This window comes from Lycorma delicatula, chromosome 2 (assembly GCF_047948215.1).
Source record: "Lycorma delicatula isolate Av1 chromosome 2, ASM4794821v1, whole genome shotgun sequence".
Lineage (NCBI taxonomy): Eukaryota > Metazoa > Arthropoda > Insecta > Hemiptera > Fulgoridae > Lycorma > Lycorma delicatula.
Window position 1 is genome coordinate 178,802,054 of NC_134456.1, and position 17,440 is coordinate 178,819,493.

The window sequence follows — 17,440 nt, forward strand, 5'->3', positions numbered from 1 at the left end:
AATTCTATGTATCATACTCCAAACTATACTAATAGTTATTCAAAGATACATTTCAAATTTTCACCATACTTATCAGGGTGGAGTTCGAAAGAGGGGTAACAAGTCTGAATCCGTATCATGAACTACCTGGATGTATTGCATTTAAAAGGTTTTTATATGATTGTTTAAATTTATTTATATCAAATGAATGAAATTGATTGAGGAGAAAAAATCTAACAGAATGATTATGTATATGCATAAAACATTAAGAATTAGTATTTTACAGATTGTTTTTTACTACATTAAACTTTTAATCCAAAAATTGATTTTTCTCAATAGAGGTATGTAGCAAAATTTCATTTCAGGCAAAAGTTTAATTAATTTGTGAGCCTTAATGTTGCAATGGCAATGATTTTGTAAAAAATGCCAGAGATTAATATAACGTAACATCTATTATCTATGATTTGTAATCAACTCTATTGTAATACTACACTGAAATCTCACAGATTTTAGTCAATATTGTTTAATACATGCAAATGTTGCTAGATAGTATAGAGATGGCTGCACAAACTAAATTGGAAAAAAATCTTATTCAATGAGACAGAATGTTATTTTCTTGTTTACTTTATGATCATTTATTTGGTCACTGAAAATATTTTTAAATTACATAAAAAATGGATTGATAAGGGATCGAAAATTCTGATGATGACCAAAAATAGCAGAATTCCAAAATATTTAAATTATTTTAACATTACAAAGATTATTTTTCAATAAATTCTTATATATAATGATATAAAAATGTATATCTGCAATGTAATATATGTATTATATGAATTTATTAAAGAAGTTTCAAAATTTAATTCTATGTAAACATCATGCTCCTAACTACTGTCGACAGTTATTCACAAAAATCTGAAACACACAAAAACCAGCCACCATTGGGGTAATGTTCTTTAAATAAATGATTGGAACTCTAGAGTTGAAATTGGGTGACTGTTTTTGTAGATATTATTTAAGGAACAGTCTTAAACAACCAGTTTCTCAAAGAAAAAGATAACTGTACTGACTAATGTTAAATAGAAAGGAATTTATCTGTTATAGTAGTGCTTTTTTTAACTTTTAAGAGCCTGATATATTCAAGGAATGAATATATTCAAGGATACAATGTATCAGTGAATGTCAAGCAAAAATTAAATATTGTTTGACTTTTACCAAAAGTATTTAAATAAAATTAACATATATCAGTCACCTTGTTCATATTAACGTACAATTAGTCAATCTTCAGACAACTACATGCCCTATGTTTCAAACTTTTCACACGTGAGAAAATAAAATATACAATAAGCTCAAATGAAACATAGATCATAACACAAACACAGATAATTTAAATATTTTAACAGTGAACTAATATTATGCATGCCATTATTTATGACGGCACTACTTCCAATTTTATTATTATTTTTTTAATGATTATAGTAGTCTTCAAACAGAAAAGAAAAGAGGAGAGGATATTAAATACACATACCTGGAGTCCTTCCATTGCTGCCTGTAAAGCAATTATGGGATCAATTTCAGTAACAATGACACGGGCACCAAACCCTCTTAATGACTGCGCACAACCTTTACCAACATCACCATAACCGGCAACAACACACACCTTTCCAGCCAACATAATGTTCATTGCCTGTTTTAGTCCATCAACCAGTGATTCTCTACAACCATATAAGTTGTCAAATTTACTCTGAAATATATAAAAAAAAAAATAGAAACTAATTTATAAATCTTCATATATAGTAGTAATATAGTAAAAATCAACTAAAAGAATTGAAGCCTCAAAACTGGAATCAGCGCATGAAATTAAATTTACAATAGATTCCTAGTCAAGGTATTATCTATAGTGTTAACGTCTAATGTAGTAAATAAGAGAAAATTCACAAGTTACAGTTGTTCTAAACCCTTCACAATTATTTATTTTGCTGTAGATAATTTAAAAACTTTATTCTAGCATTTGATATACACCTGTTGAGTGTAAAATGCTCTACATGTAGGGTATAAAAAATAATAGAATATAGTGAAAGTGAACAGGAAAAAAATAGATATTAGACAGACCTTTATAAGAACACAATAGATTTAAGTTAAAAACTTAAAACTGTGAAAAATGACGTATGATAAAAAATTAAAATGGATATCACCAAAAAATAAAAGGAAGAGCGCCTAAATTACAAAAAATAAGCCCTTAAACAAAACTTAAAAGTAAAATTATTAAAATAATTAAGGAATCCTATAAGAATGTAGCAGAAGTTCTGAATAAGAAAAAAATTAACATTTTGGTTGTAAATCATTGAAATAGATTTAATTTCTATTCCTTTTTTATACAACCAGTAAAATTTATACTAGGATATAGTTTCTTTCTGCAAAAAGCTCTCCTTGCTTGAACCAGTTCGCTTTTGATATCCAAGGAATAACAAAAAAACCACTGTTTCATTGTTTTGAATCAGAACTTACCTTTATTTGTACTACATTCTTGGACAGATTACACATCTTTTCATATATTTGAGTCTAATTTTCTTAAAAATTGAAAAAATATAAACAATTAATTCCATTCAGATCTCTTCTCTAAGATTCTCCATCATTTCCTTAAATTATTTTTACAAGAGTTTGCAATCACTGACATATACTTTGCGTAGAATTTTTAAAAACTAGTTTCTTCTTTAATTTCTTTGATCTACCTCATGCTCTACATTTTCAACAAATTAAAACTTCTAGTCCTATGGTATTCCAGTCTTCTGTTACTATTAAACTGTCACTTAGGCTTATAAATTTTATTAGATCATTTACTCCTTCATGAATTCATTTTATCTCTTCATCTTCTGCTACATGTGTAGAAATTTAGGCTAAAACCAATATTCTTAGGTTTTGGGTTTATCCCAACTAAAATAATTCTCTCACTGGTTTGTGCATAATATTCATACACTCTTAAATGGCAACCTCATACTCATTGTAGGACATATCTTTGTTCTATATTCTTAATTATTAATGTTATTCTTACTACTGTAATTTTTCTATTTTTTGTTGATTATCCTATAAATCCCAACTGAAAATCATGTTATCTTTTCTTCTTAGTTTACTAATTCCTACTACAATCAGTCTTAATCTATCGTCCTTTTATTATTATTTTTTAATTATCTAGATTAAAACATTTTATTTAGATATTTAATATACTATACTACTAAACTAAACTAAGTTTTTCTTTTTAATGCTGTCTGATGATCTCTTGAGCAGTCCCCAGTCAGATAAGTTTTTAAATATCTTTTTTCCAACAAACATCATTTTATTGAATTATAAAAGAAAAGGAATTTGGAAAATGATGTTTCCTTTGAAATCACAGTTATATTTTTCCAAGCTTTCATCTATGTAGTATTAAAACTTAAAATACATTAGCTTTGAATTTAAGTTATCAGGCAAAATCAGCCATTAATTAGTTTGCACTGTCAGTAACAACTCACAAGACTGTTGTTCCCTTCCAGGCATCATTATTTTGTTTAGCTTCTCCACATGCATCCTCTCATTATGGTATCCCCTATGATTTTTAACAAAATTTTCTTGTAAACTCTTTATACTTCTCAAATGCAAAGAAGCTTACTTCTGCATCCTAGTCAGCTTTGATATTTTTGGAGTAAACTGCCCTTTCAATCAAGTAGCCCATTATACTCATACATTGCTGTTTATTTGGCTTACTCCATTTTTAGCTAACCATCATAGCCTTTTCTCAATCTGAGATGTGCCTGTTGTTTCCAGATAGGCTTCCAACCCACTAGGTATTAAAAATTTGATGATTACAATTACTAGAGTCAATATTATGTCTTATTATAATACAACTTTCACTGTATTAATGCTAAATGTTTAGAACCAGCCATCAAGTAATTTAGTAATGTTATATTAAAACTGCAACTCTTACTCAGGACTAATGAAAAAATGGTAACTTACAAAATTCATCAATTTTTTTCTGAAAAGTGTAATTTACAAAATGTGAAGTGCATAATTATCACTTGAAAAGCAATTTCAATCTAAATTAGAGACCAATATTTAAAGCACAATAAATAGTTGCATAAAAATAAAAAAGCAGTCCACTACTTTTTTATGCTCCATCAGTAAAAAACTAAGTACAGGCAATTTTATATTAGTGAATAACATTGTAAAAAATAAAAAATGTGATTTTTTCTTGAATAAAAAAATTAAAGAAATCATGTAATAAAAACTGGTGCTATTTAACATCAACTACATTCCGGGTTTGAAACCCAATCAGTCTGACATTTTTCAAATGTTACAAATTCAACTCATCTTCATTATAATAAATACAAAAGATCGTAACTGAGGATGAACTTGCAATTTTGAATACAATAATAATAAATAAAGAGACACACCTTTGTAACAGAATCATTAACATTAATCGCTGGCACTTTCAGTTTGTTTTCCTTGAACATTCTATATAAATTGTGGACACCAGTGGTTGTCTCTTCTGATAGGCCACGAATTTCTGGTAAGTACTGTGGATATTTCTCATGAACTAAATTCGTCAGATCTCCCCCATCATCCAAAATCATATTTAAAGGCTGAAAATAAAGCACAAAATTATCTCAAGTCAAATAATCAAACAGACTAGTGATTTCAAACACAAATCATGGACTACTTTCCAAAAGTATCTATATTGTAAAATCTTTACTATGACCTTCATCATAGTACACAAGTTCTAAATTTTCATTTTGTCAGAACAAAACAATCACAGGTGCTGAGAAAAGAGATTTATTACTTTAATCAGAGACAGTTCTTCTTTAGGTTAAATCTCTCCATTTCCTTTCCTCATCCTTATCATTTCTTCTTACTACGATGAGTACCATTGGAAATGTCAGATGTTACCTAGTCTCTATGTGCAACACCATAAGTTTTGTTATTTTTGCCAGGTATTAGAAGTTGGCATCTTCTAGTACCTGGTACACAGATGCTTCTTACTGGGCCTCAGCAGAGTGACAAAACTATCTGTGAGGCTACTTAGGAGCTGTACTAACTATGCACCGACCAAATATGGCTGTATTTCCTATGATATCAAAGAATTACACAAATAGTCAAACTAATGGCTGAAGTGCCTTCAAATAAAAGTAGGCTTCTTCCTCCACCTAGTCAAACAAAATTCATTTAGGAAGTAGAAAAAATACGGTTCCACAAATGGATAAAGAAAGCAGATTAAGACAAAAAGATTTAATTTAAATTTAGAAGGTAATTCTAATAATCAAGTACATTATGGATAATTTTTAACAATTACTTGATAGCAATTTTTTCAAACAAAATTGAAAAATAATATCCAAAATAGCTTTCGTACTTTGAGTAGAAAATAAATTTTAAACAGTGACCATGTAATGAACAAATTTGAAAATTATAAGCGAGGCATCTTCAGAAAGTGCCCAAAGAATGTCCCCAAAAGTAGCCTGCAGTCATCATAATGTACAATGACTACACTCATTCTCATTCTCATTTTAGCAGGTAGCTAATACCATTATGGAAAAAATGCTTAATTTTGACGTAAAATAAAAGTTTAAATGTGAAATTGGCTGGAATGTTCTAAGGTTCGAGAGATCTAAGGTTCAAATCCTAGTAAAGGCAGTTACTTTTATATGGATTTGAATACTAGATCGTGGATACCGGTGTTTTTTGGTGGTTAGGTTTCAATCAAACGTACATCTCAAAAGGTCGACCTGAGAATGAACAAGACTGAAACTCATTTCCACTCGTATATTTCATCCTCATTCTACCTCTGAAGTAATCCTGATGGTGGTTCTAGAGTGGTTAGAGACTAAACAGAAAAAAGAGATATGTGAAGGGCCATTAGAATGTATATGAGAACTGCAGTTTGATTATCTGATTAGTAATGATTTGGTGCATGCAGCTGACAAAATTAAGTGAAATAGATCATTCATAGATTTGCTCGTTGCTATTTTCTTCAAATTTTCAAGGACTATTTCCTTGATGTGTCAAACCATTTCAACTCTTTGAGACTGTTTTCCGATGACATTGACATCTCAAGAGCAATGTAAAATTAATTGTTTTCACAACAGTTTGTTCTTGATAAGGAAATACAAAAGCTACAAGCTTGTTACATTAAATGTTTGTATAATGATGTGAATCTTCCAGAAAAATAGTTTTAAGTACGAGTCAGATAATAAAAAAATTATTTTTTAGCTTAACAGTATTTATTTTCAAAATATAATTTAATTATACAAAAAAAGGAAATGTCATAACTTAGAAAGTGGTTTGAGGCGTTAAAAAAAAAAAAAAAAAGTTGTCATAAACGTCTGAAAATACATTTTTTCATACATTATTTTCTTTTGTATAAAGAATTAATCGAAATACTGTATTACAATTTCTTATATATATCTGAGCTAACACATTCTACAGAATAAGAATCTGATATTTTTAAGTTTCAGAATTTTAAAATAGCAGACATTTTAATTCTTTGAATCATTAATATCTTGTTAACTAATACTAACAACAATGCCCTTTATTTACCAAATAATTTTACAATTTTATACACTTTCTAGCCAAACCAGATCTACTACTCACAAGGGATTTCTGTACAGTTTATGATGTATCTAGAACCAATAGCTACCAAGATTATCTAACAGCCATTTAACTGGGTGCACTATCTGGTAGAAATTTCACAATTTTTTTATATAATTGAGAATGTTATGTAATCATATGACAGTAAAATTACGGTAAGTGTTTTTATTATTATTATTATTATTGTTGTTGTTGTAGATATAATTTGAATTTTTCTATTCTGAATAAAGTTATGATACCCATTACTCCTGCTGACTTGAATACGGGAATAATGCTTAATAAAGCTTATATATCAAACACTTCAAAGACATACATTTAAGGATACAATGTTATAATTCGTAAGTAAAATATAATAAATTTAATGTTTGTATTTTCAAACAACCAGTAATATTATGCAGCAGGGACAAGCATTGTTCACATAACAAAGAAAGGATTTTGCACTGAGACCAGTAATAATTTTCTCATACCTTTCTGTAAGTTCTCAATCAAATTTTGTTAAATCAGTCAATTAAATTTTCTCAGTCTTATTTATTTAATACCCTTGACAATTTTAAGATCTAAGCTTTAGGTTTATGATGAATAATCAGACTATAGTAAATATTATTCTGTTAAATTATGAAATAATTTTATTAGTCCACAAATTGACTACTTCTTTTGCAATTTTATGGTCCGAGGTGGAAATTCCCTCACAATGCTCCTCCATTTTTTACAGTTCTGTACTCACAGCTACCACCCAAGATACTCCAAGACATCCTCTTTACGTCTCATTCTAGATAACCCTCTTATGGATTTTCCCTCTATTTCTCCTATCAACAGCCGTCTAAAGAGTCTATTCTCATTTATCTTTACGTATTCTATACATAATTCATTTAGCTTATAGAGTTCAAGTAAACAGACTGTACATAAGAGTGTTCAGGCAGCTGATTCACAAGCATCTCCTGTAAATCCCGATGCATAAAAAAGAAACTATGTGACATTAACATTCAGCAACCATGCTCTATTATATTTTACAAAAATTACACATATATTTTGAAGAGTTATACGGAGGAAATGAATTAGAAAATGGTGTTATAGAGGAAGAAGAGGAAGTTGAGGAGGATGAAATGGGAGAAACAATACTGAGATCTGAATTTAAGAGAGCATTAAAAGATTTAAATGGCAGAAAGGCTCCTGGAATAGACGGAATACCTGTAGAATTACTGCGCAATGCAGGGGAGGAGGCGATTGATAGATTATACAAACTGGTGTGTAATATTTATGAAAAAGGGGAATTTCCGTCAGACTTCAAAAAAAGTGTTATAGTAATGATACCAAAGAAATCAGGGGCAGATAAATGTGAACAATACAGAACAATTAGTTTAACTAGTCATGCATCAAAAATCTTAACTAGAATTCTATACAGAAGAATTGAGAGGAGAGTGGAGGAAGTGTTAGGAGAAGACCAATTTGGTTTCAGGAAAAGTATAGGGACAAGGGAAGCAATTTTAGGCCTCAGATTAATAATAGAAGGAAGATTAAAGAAAAACAAACCAACATACTTGGTGTTTATAGACCTAGAAAAGGCATTCGATAACGTAGACTGGAATAAAATGTTCAGCATTTTAAAAAAATTAGGCTTCAAATACAGAGATAGAAGAACAATTGCTAACATGTACAGGAACCAAACAGCAACAGTAGCAATTGAAGAACATAAGAAAGAAGCCATAATAAGAAAGGGAGTCCGACAAGGATGTTCTCTATCTCCGTTACTTTTTAATCTTTACATGGAACTAGCAGTTAATGATGTTAAAGAACAATTTAGATTCGGAGTAACAGTACAAGGTGAAAAGATAAAGATGCTACGATTTGCTGATGATATAGTAATTCTAGCCGAGAATAAAAAGGACTTAGAAGAAACAATGAACGGCATAGATGAAGTCCTACGCAAGAACTATCGCATGAAAATAAACAAGAACAAAACAAAAGTAATGAAATGTAGTAGAAATAACAAAGATGGACCGCTGAATGTGAAAATAGGAGGAGAAAAGATTAGGGAGGTAGAAGAATTTTGTTATTTGGGAAGTAGAATTACTAAAGATGGACGAAGCAGGAGCGATATAAAATGCCGCATAGCACAAGCTAAACGAGCCTTCAGTAAGAAATATAAGTTGTTTACATCAAAAATTAATTTAATTGTCAGGAAAAGATTTTTGAAAGTGTATGTTTGGAGTGTCGCTTTATATGGAAGTGAAACTTGGACAATCGGAGTATCTGAGAAGAAAAGGTTAGAAGCTTTTGAAATGTGGTGCTATAGGAGAATGTTAAAAATCAGATGGGTGGATAAAGTGACAAATGAGGAGGTATTGCGGCAAATAGATGAAGAAAGAAGCATTTGGAAAAATATAGTTAAAAGAAGAGACAGACTTATAGGCCACATACTAAGGCATCCTGGAATAGTCGCTTTAATTTTGGAAGGACAGGTAGAAGGGAAAAATTGTGTAGGCAGGCCACGTTTGGAATATGTAAAACAAATTGTTAGGGATGTAGGATGTAGAGGGTATACTGAAATGAAACGACTAGCACTAGATAGGGAATCTTGGAGAGCTGCATCAAACCAGTCAAATGACTGAAGACAAAAAAAAAAAAAAACACATATATTTTAAATTTAAATAAATTAAGACATGTTAATTGATCAATAAATATTTCTTACCTTGTTCAGCACATCTGATAACCCAGGAGTATTTTACACATTAAAATTGTTTATTTTTACATAGTTTTTTAAGAGTTATGAAATTGTCAACTGTCCACTAACATCTAAAAGTTCACTAATATTTTAGATTAAATTTCTATGATAATAATAAAAAAATAAATTCAATTCACTTTTCGTCATCTGATGGCAAAAAATCTGTAATATTAGTAATAAGAGATTCAATGAGAGGCTCAATTTTGCTTTCTATAATATAATCCAATTCCCAATAATTTGATTCAACAGTATCATATTTATACAGTTTTTCCACTCCTGTTGGCCAGTTTTAACAATGGATTTTAATCATAGATTTTTAACATTAGATATTTTAAAAATAGTATTTTCTGACACTGCATAACTTTTGATTTGTCCCCAAATTAATTCAAATGAGTTTACTTCACAATGATAGAGAGGTTATCAAAGCTAACTCATCAACTATACTGACTAAAATTACTTTTAATACACAAAACCCTTTGCAATAATTGGACAGCTCAACCTCTTCAAAGATCACTCCTTTTGAACTAAGCCATATTTTGATATCATTCCTTTTCCAAGACACAACTGGAATTTTTTCTTTATTCATGAATTGTAAGAGGCATTGTCTAAGACAATAACCGAATTATCTTTCAGAAGAGAGTAACACATTGCTAAACCATTTCTCAAATGTTTATCTTGTTATCATAGTTTCCTGCAAATGAGACGCCTAGCCTTACCCAATGGAGCCTTATTACTGGTTGACAAGCCACACAGAAAGGCTTCTTTTGATGAATTCACAGCTTTATCTTTCCAAACAAAACTTTTTGCGTGGCCTTCGTTGACCCAAGTTTAAAAAAAATATATTCTACAGGCTTTTTGCCTCATTTACTTTATTTTAGAAATAATGTCTTCGCCAAATAATGATGTCATCCCTGTAAATTAAATCATTTTCCTGGCCCCCATTTTTCATCCTTAAAATTCATACTTTTTACAGTTTATAAAAAGTTATTCTTTGGAAATCTGGTAGATCATTATTGTCATATATAACTTGTAACACTTTGTCTATTGAAGGCAGTTCATTTCAAAAATAAAATTTGTGTACTTTTTGCAAATTGTGTTTTTATCAAAATTGTTAACTTTTTCTTCAAATCAAGCAGCAATAAAATTGCTAACATAAGTGGAAATTGTGCTGCTTCATTGTATAATGTGATTCGCGAGAATAAATCTACTAATGAATTAGTCTCCTAAGAAAACAAAATCCTGCAGGTCAATTGAAGAGAAAATCGACAATTTCAATAAAAACATGATTCATAAAAAATACACAAATTTTATTTTTGACTTCCACTTATGTTAGCAGTTTTATTAACAACATCTGAAATCAACACCACTGGACTACTTTTTATTTTGCTTTTGTAAGCATTTAAAATTATGTGTTTTTCTGCACGACTAAAGATTTTTTGTGGTCTTTTTTTCGGAGGGCATATCAATAATCATGCACATTATCAGCTGTATCGGTATCAGACGTGGTTTCAAAATAATGGTATAACTCAAGTCGTATGTACAGACACAAATCTAGAAATACACTACAGTCACATTCATGTAAACTTAAAAAAATTCCATTTTATTAATTTTAAATAACTTTACAGTAAATAAATAAGTCAAAAAAAAATAGAAAAATTAGCACGAGAACAAGAGTGATCATATGAAAACATCAAGGGTTATAATAGAAATGAGAAGACAAAACATTATAAAAATGTTTGATTATATGACTACTACTTGACTAATTATACCGTTTAGTCGCTATACATATATGTACAATACTATTATTGTACATAGATATGGCCGTGTTGCGAATCAATACTGATACATGGGACGTGACTCAGCAGAATCATGATGAACTCACACACACAACAAAACATTTGTTTGTTCTTCACTCTATAAGCTAACTAAATACAGTATAGTCATTACATGCTTTGTAGTTTTAAGTGGTTTCAAAACATCTTTGGCTTCAACAAATCTAACTATTCGCCATTAAACTTTGCACACTACATTGTGTTTAATATTACTGAGCTGAACTTTTTTTTTCAGTACTTACGTATTAGCTCGTTGACCATAACCATACTGATCCTGTAACTTTGAAAATACTTCAAAGTTATGGAATCATTAACAAATTTTATATATTAAAAATATAAGCATTATTGCTTATAATTATAGATATAAACTAACCAAACTTAACATATGTTCGCTAACCTTGACCAATTAACAGTAATGTTTTGATTATTTAAGTAATAAATAATTGCATTAATTACTGAATTTATTACTTTGTTAATTAGTCAAGATTAGCAAGCGAAGCGAGCGTAGGTTAAGTTTGGTTAAATTATATTTATAAAATATAAATGGTTACAAAAATGGTAATATAATGGTTATATCGGGTGATATTAACAATAACCCAAAAGTTTGCAATTTATTGGTCAATGGGCTAATGCGTAAGTATCCTTTTTTTCTTATCTTTCTTTCAATAACACATACATCATTTTATCTATGCTATTTACTGCTCATGCCTCAGCTCCATAAACTACTAGTCTAATAAATTTTCTAAATAGCTTTAGTTTTGTGTTATGTTAGGTAAATTTCAGTCTAACAAAAATAAGGTTAGCAAAGTCTTCCTGGATCTTTATCTTACAGTTCATGCCAGATATCTAAACTCATTCTTCATTCCAACTATCACTCCCACTAATTAAAAAAAAGAAACTCTTTACTTTACTCTATCTTCTTTTATTTATTAAAATTTTATTTTGTTTATGAGCCAATTTTCCTTTTTTATTTCTTAGGCCTCTTTGAAAATCTCTATCTGATTCAAAATCAACACAGCTAATAGTAGAATTTCACCCTCCTTATTTCCTAAACCAATCTCAATGCACCTGCTTCTTTTGATGTTTAAACTGATTAAGATCTTGTATTTTTCAATTTTTCCTTAATAAATCTAACTAGTTTCACTAACAGTTCACAAATCCATTCCCTATTAATATATTATCAAAGGTTTGCTAGAAATCAACAAAAATAATTTTGGTTAGCACTGTACTCCATGCAGTATTTTTTCATAATCTGGTATATAACAAAAATTTGATTTGTATCATCATAGTGAAAGCCATGTAATATTAATAATCATCATTAATATCTCAAGAGTAAACAGTCAAACATTTAAGATGGACTGTCAAGTATAATTTATAGCGTTTAATATTTCAACTGTAGCTGTAATTCAGCCTGCCAACTTAAAAAAAAATATATAGTAATAATTCCAATCCTCCATTAATCTGTCATCATTTCTTGTTGCTTTTAACACTCCTAACAACATACTCTTCACTTCTTTCAATCACTTAATATTATTTCCAGTGAAGTAGGTAAGTTTCATTCCATACACTCCTTTTACCACAAAGTGATCAGGAATTTTTCTTTGATATATTAATTCATGGTCTATTTGACCTATTTGTTTGCTATTGCAAACTGTCCTGCTCTTCTTTTGTTTTACACGATTATTTATGGAGTATTATCTTTTCAGTTACTACCTGGAGAGAGTTTCCTTTCCTAACTGTAAGTTTCTAAATCTATGTTTCAGACCCAGTATACAAAGTCCTTTATTAATTGGCCCAAATCTACAACATTTTTTTAATCGTGTATTTAAAATAAAACCAGCAACTCTTTGTCTAGCTCACTTGGTAGTACTGCTGTAAAATAAAGAAATTCTCTTTACATAAGCCTTCTTATCCTTTCCTCTTATTTACTGCAAGCAACTATATTAACATTAACAGTTTTAAGGGAAATACTTCCTTTTAACATCTACTATTTTAAGGCTACTTACTTATTTTTAAAGGGTATTTCTTATCAAAATTATTTATTTCTAGAATGCTTAATTTATCAGATACTTTATTCTAAGAGCATTTTCAACAGACAGCAAGAAATAATTATTATTTCTTACCTGCCCCAGCAAATAACAGTCCATCAAAGTAATGGTCAATATGAAACATAAATTTCACTAAAATTGGTCCATATTTACTCTGCCACTATACAACATATGTACAATGAAATTAAATAAATACTGAAATGGAGTTGAAAGTAAAACTTAAATCCTTAATGAAAGTAAATTATTTACTTTAATAGAGCAGTTTCCATGATGTTATAAAACTAATTTCACCCTGTCAATAGTAAATTTATTATGCCCACATAGGATTCAATACTGTAATCTTGAATCGTATTTCTACTAACAAGATCTTTCTATCTAAGATTAGTTAATAAAAACAAATTGTATAAACTACTGTAATTACCTTTCCATCTGGAAATATAAGTGTTTGTTCAATACACCATATAAATTCATCATCAGTTTCTCCTTTCCACGCGAATACAGGAATACCACGTTTAGCAATTGCAGCAGCAGCCTGATCCTGTGTACTGAATATATTGCAACTGGACCACTGTACCTGATAAGAATTAAAATGAAAAAATAAGCAAATTAAAAAAAATGTAATATAAGTCAACAGCAGCATGCAGAAAATTAGTTTCCTAAATAGGTATCACTAAATTTTTTACATTTTCTTAAATTTAATTTCACAACAAAACAGACTAAATTAACTTGTTTATATACAGCTTTTCATCTATACTAGTAAATATATCATACTGAACAAATACTTTTATGGAACTGATACTTAATGAAGTTACATAACCCTTGAACAAAACGTAAAAACTACTATTTTTTAAGGCTGAGGAAAGTTTTTTTAATATATTCCCAAACATCTTTGCTTTAAAAGCTGCCACAGTTTATAAGGCAGATATCAACATGCTAGATAATGTTTGCGTTTTGGTTTGTGTTTTTATCTTTTTTAAATAATTCATCAAATAAACTTGAAGCTTAAATGAGAAAATGGATTATGAAATTTTTTTACAAACGAAAAATGCCAGATGACTGGAATTCAAACTCAAGACCTTCTAAGTGAAAGGCGGTAATGCTATCACTCTGTCACAGATTGGCAATTTTACAGTGTTAGGTTTATCTAAATGTTTTGTTTTTTCTTTTTATTTTATTTTTCAATTAGTTTGAAACTCTTTTTTTGTTAGTCTGATGTTAGGCACATTATTAACATATAAGTATAAAATCTACTAAAAGATAACATAGACCAAGGTAATGGTATTTCTGAAAATTATTAATATAGCCTTATCAATTGGAATAAAATTGATAAGGCTAAAATTAAAAATAAATAAACAATCAACTAAGGAGCGCTGGATTAGTAAATCAAATCACTTCAATAAATCCTTGTTGAAATTATTTTTTTATTTTTGTTTATGCAAAGAATTAAAGAAAATTAGGGTGACAATTTTAAGCAGTAGACTGCTTGTACAATAATATTATTTCTTAGCTGAATGTACGAGTGACAATATTTTGTAGTTTTTAAGGAGCAACACAAACATAACATGATGAAAAATGCTAAGCCTACCCAGAATTTTAATCTAGAACCTTTGGAATAATCGAAATGCAGCCACTCTGCCACAAGTAGACAAAATCATGATTTATTTCCTTTTTCTTCATAAATTAAAGAACCACTTGAGAAGAGCTACAGGGTTCCAAATGGAATGACTTCATCCATTCCCAATTTTGTGTAGCAAATAGAAATATCCAAACAAAATACAAGACTGTACAAGTAAAACACTACAGGTAAAAATTCATTAGAGCAGTTTTATATTTATAAATCATAAGTTTTACTAACTCTAAGTTTGTATCCAAATATCAAGTTCTTATGAAAATAAAATATTTTACAGATTATAAAATAAAAGTGTTATAGTCATTATATGTGATATTCAAATTGAACAATGTAATTTAAAGTTATCGAAAAAAAAAGAAGTAAACATAAAAATGGATTTAAAATTACTAGCAAAATAAAAACACCTTTTTTTTAACTAAGTATTCCACTGAGCCGTAGCATTGTCCTGCTGAAAACAGGTGTACTCTAGCCAGTCTGAAGGTACAGTGTTTACAAATTGTTGCACCATCTGTATGTAACGCTTACTATTCACTGTGCCACAAAAGAATGTCATGAAGATTTGCCTACGTGAAAATGCACACCAAACACTCACTTTTTGTCAGTGCAGAGGAAATTCATGCAGTTGATGTGGATTTTCCATATACCAAAAACATGAATTCTGTGGAGTAACATATCCATCAAGGTGGAACCATGCCCCATCTGGCAGTACAGATGACAAGAACTGCTGACAGAAAGGTATACGTTTTCCAGTGCCTGCAGATAACAACTCGTGAGCAACATGAATTCTAAACAGATGCATCTTTAAACACTTGTTGCACAATGCCGTGTGGGCACTACCAATAGTAGGACCAGACTGGCTAGATAGACTTTGCACAGAATTCTTGGGACTAACAGAATATGCAGCTTGCATGTCTATCAACTTTTCTAGTGTAGCACTTTCGGTCAACCACTTTTGGCTGCATCTACCACATTCCTTCTCTTGGAACTTATCGTACAACCACTTGATGGTGGACCTGTCTGATGCAACCACACTATACTTTTCCTGTGAAGGCATTCTGGGTCTGGGCATAATTGGCACATCTAATGTATTGGGAGACAATGAGTATTCACTGCTGCATTGGGTAACCCATTTTTCCTCAATTAAACCAGCTGCAAAAGAAAAAAATATTCTTCCATAAGGTTGTGTCACTTTATGAACACTCTGGATAATGTATTTTACTCTTCCTACACTTTTTCTTAATCTCAAAAATTTGCATAAAAAATAAAACTATTAATTAAAAATAAATTTTATTGTATCTACTTACTTCATTTATGAATGTGTTATTATTATCAACTAATTATCACTTTCTAAGATACATGTCTATTTGTAATTAGTGCTCCAATTTACTGCTCTGGTTATACTGATAAACATAATTTTTGTTTCCTAACATGCAGTACAAGATGTTAATCTGTTTTTTGATGCTGAAAACAAATATGAACTCAGAATCTTTTTATTACCCACCATTTTTGATTAATTTTTTAAACTTTAATTAAAAGTTTTATTCATTTTTCAACGTATAGTTAGCATTTTGTTAGCTCATTTTTTATTGTTTAACTAAGTTAACATAATTTTTAACCTATAAATAAGCAATACTAGACAAGAATTTAATATCAGTTGCACATTATATCATATCTAATACTGAAGAGTGAGCCTTCATGGACAAGATTAATCATGTCTGTGCATGTCAAACCATGTAGCTGAAAACACAGCTGTGTTGTTTGTATTAAGCACTGGATTTAGGAATGAATTAATTACGTTCAGTCTTATTGCTGTCTTAAGTTTGTTAACAGTGCAGTGTCATAATGCCTCAAAATTGTGTAAATGATGTGGATGCCTTTAGTTATGTATGTGGTGAATTTACCATATAAAAAAATAGAAAAAAACATTACACTTTTAATTAAAGAAGCATATCATTTGTTCTTTCAGTGTAAAATTGGTGTTCAGGATAAGACGTGGGTTGCTCATAAAGTATGCTCTAATTGTTCATATTTAAGGATGGAAGGCTTTGCTATTTGGTGTACCTATGTTTGGTGTGAAACAAAGGCTCATGTAACAGACTGTTGCTTTTGTTTAACAAGTGTGTCTGAAATTTCTAAAAAAATCTAAACATACTGTAAAATATCCTTCATTGCAATCTGCGATCAGGCTTGTACCTCACAGTGAAATTATTCTAGCCACCTGTAAATGTATATTTCGAAAGTAGTGATGAAGAATCTGGTAGTACTGAAGAAAAAAACAATAATTTTGATTTTGAATTATCTTCCAATACGCCACATCTTATATCACAAGGTGAATTAGATGACTTGGTTAGGGATTTAAATTTATCAAAAAATCAAGCTAAACTGTCAGGATCAAGACTACAAGTTTGGAATTTACTTCAAATAAGTACAAAAATTTCAGGCTTTTGAATCCGACAAAAAAAACTTTCTCAGTACATTATTGATGAAAATGATTTGTTTTATTGCAGAAATATTGATGAGCTTATGTTGCACGTAGGACAAGTTTTATAAACCTGAGGACTGGCACCTTTTCATAGATTTGTTCAAGTATAGTTTAAAAGTGGTTCTACTACACAAC

At 29.8% G+C, this 17,440-nt stretch overlaps 1 protein-coding gene across 1 annotated transcript in view; it reads right to left on the reverse strand.

The window, feature by feature from the left end:
- Positions 1-17,440, reverse strand: part of Ahcy (adenosylhomocysteinase) — a 34,435-nt gene that overhangs the window by 4,961 nt on the left and 12,034 nt on the right. The window contains exons 3-5 of the mRNA XM_075356780.1: positions 13,615-13,767; positions 4,404-4,592; positions 1,505-1,720 (exon numbers count right to left, since the gene is read on the reverse strand). Of these exons, the coding sequence (XP_075212895.1) occupies positions 1,505-1,720; positions 4,404-4,592; positions 13,615-13,767 (558 nt within the window). The remainder of the gene's footprint in view (positions 1-1,504; positions 1,721-4,403; positions 4,593-13,614; positions 13,768-17,440) is intronic.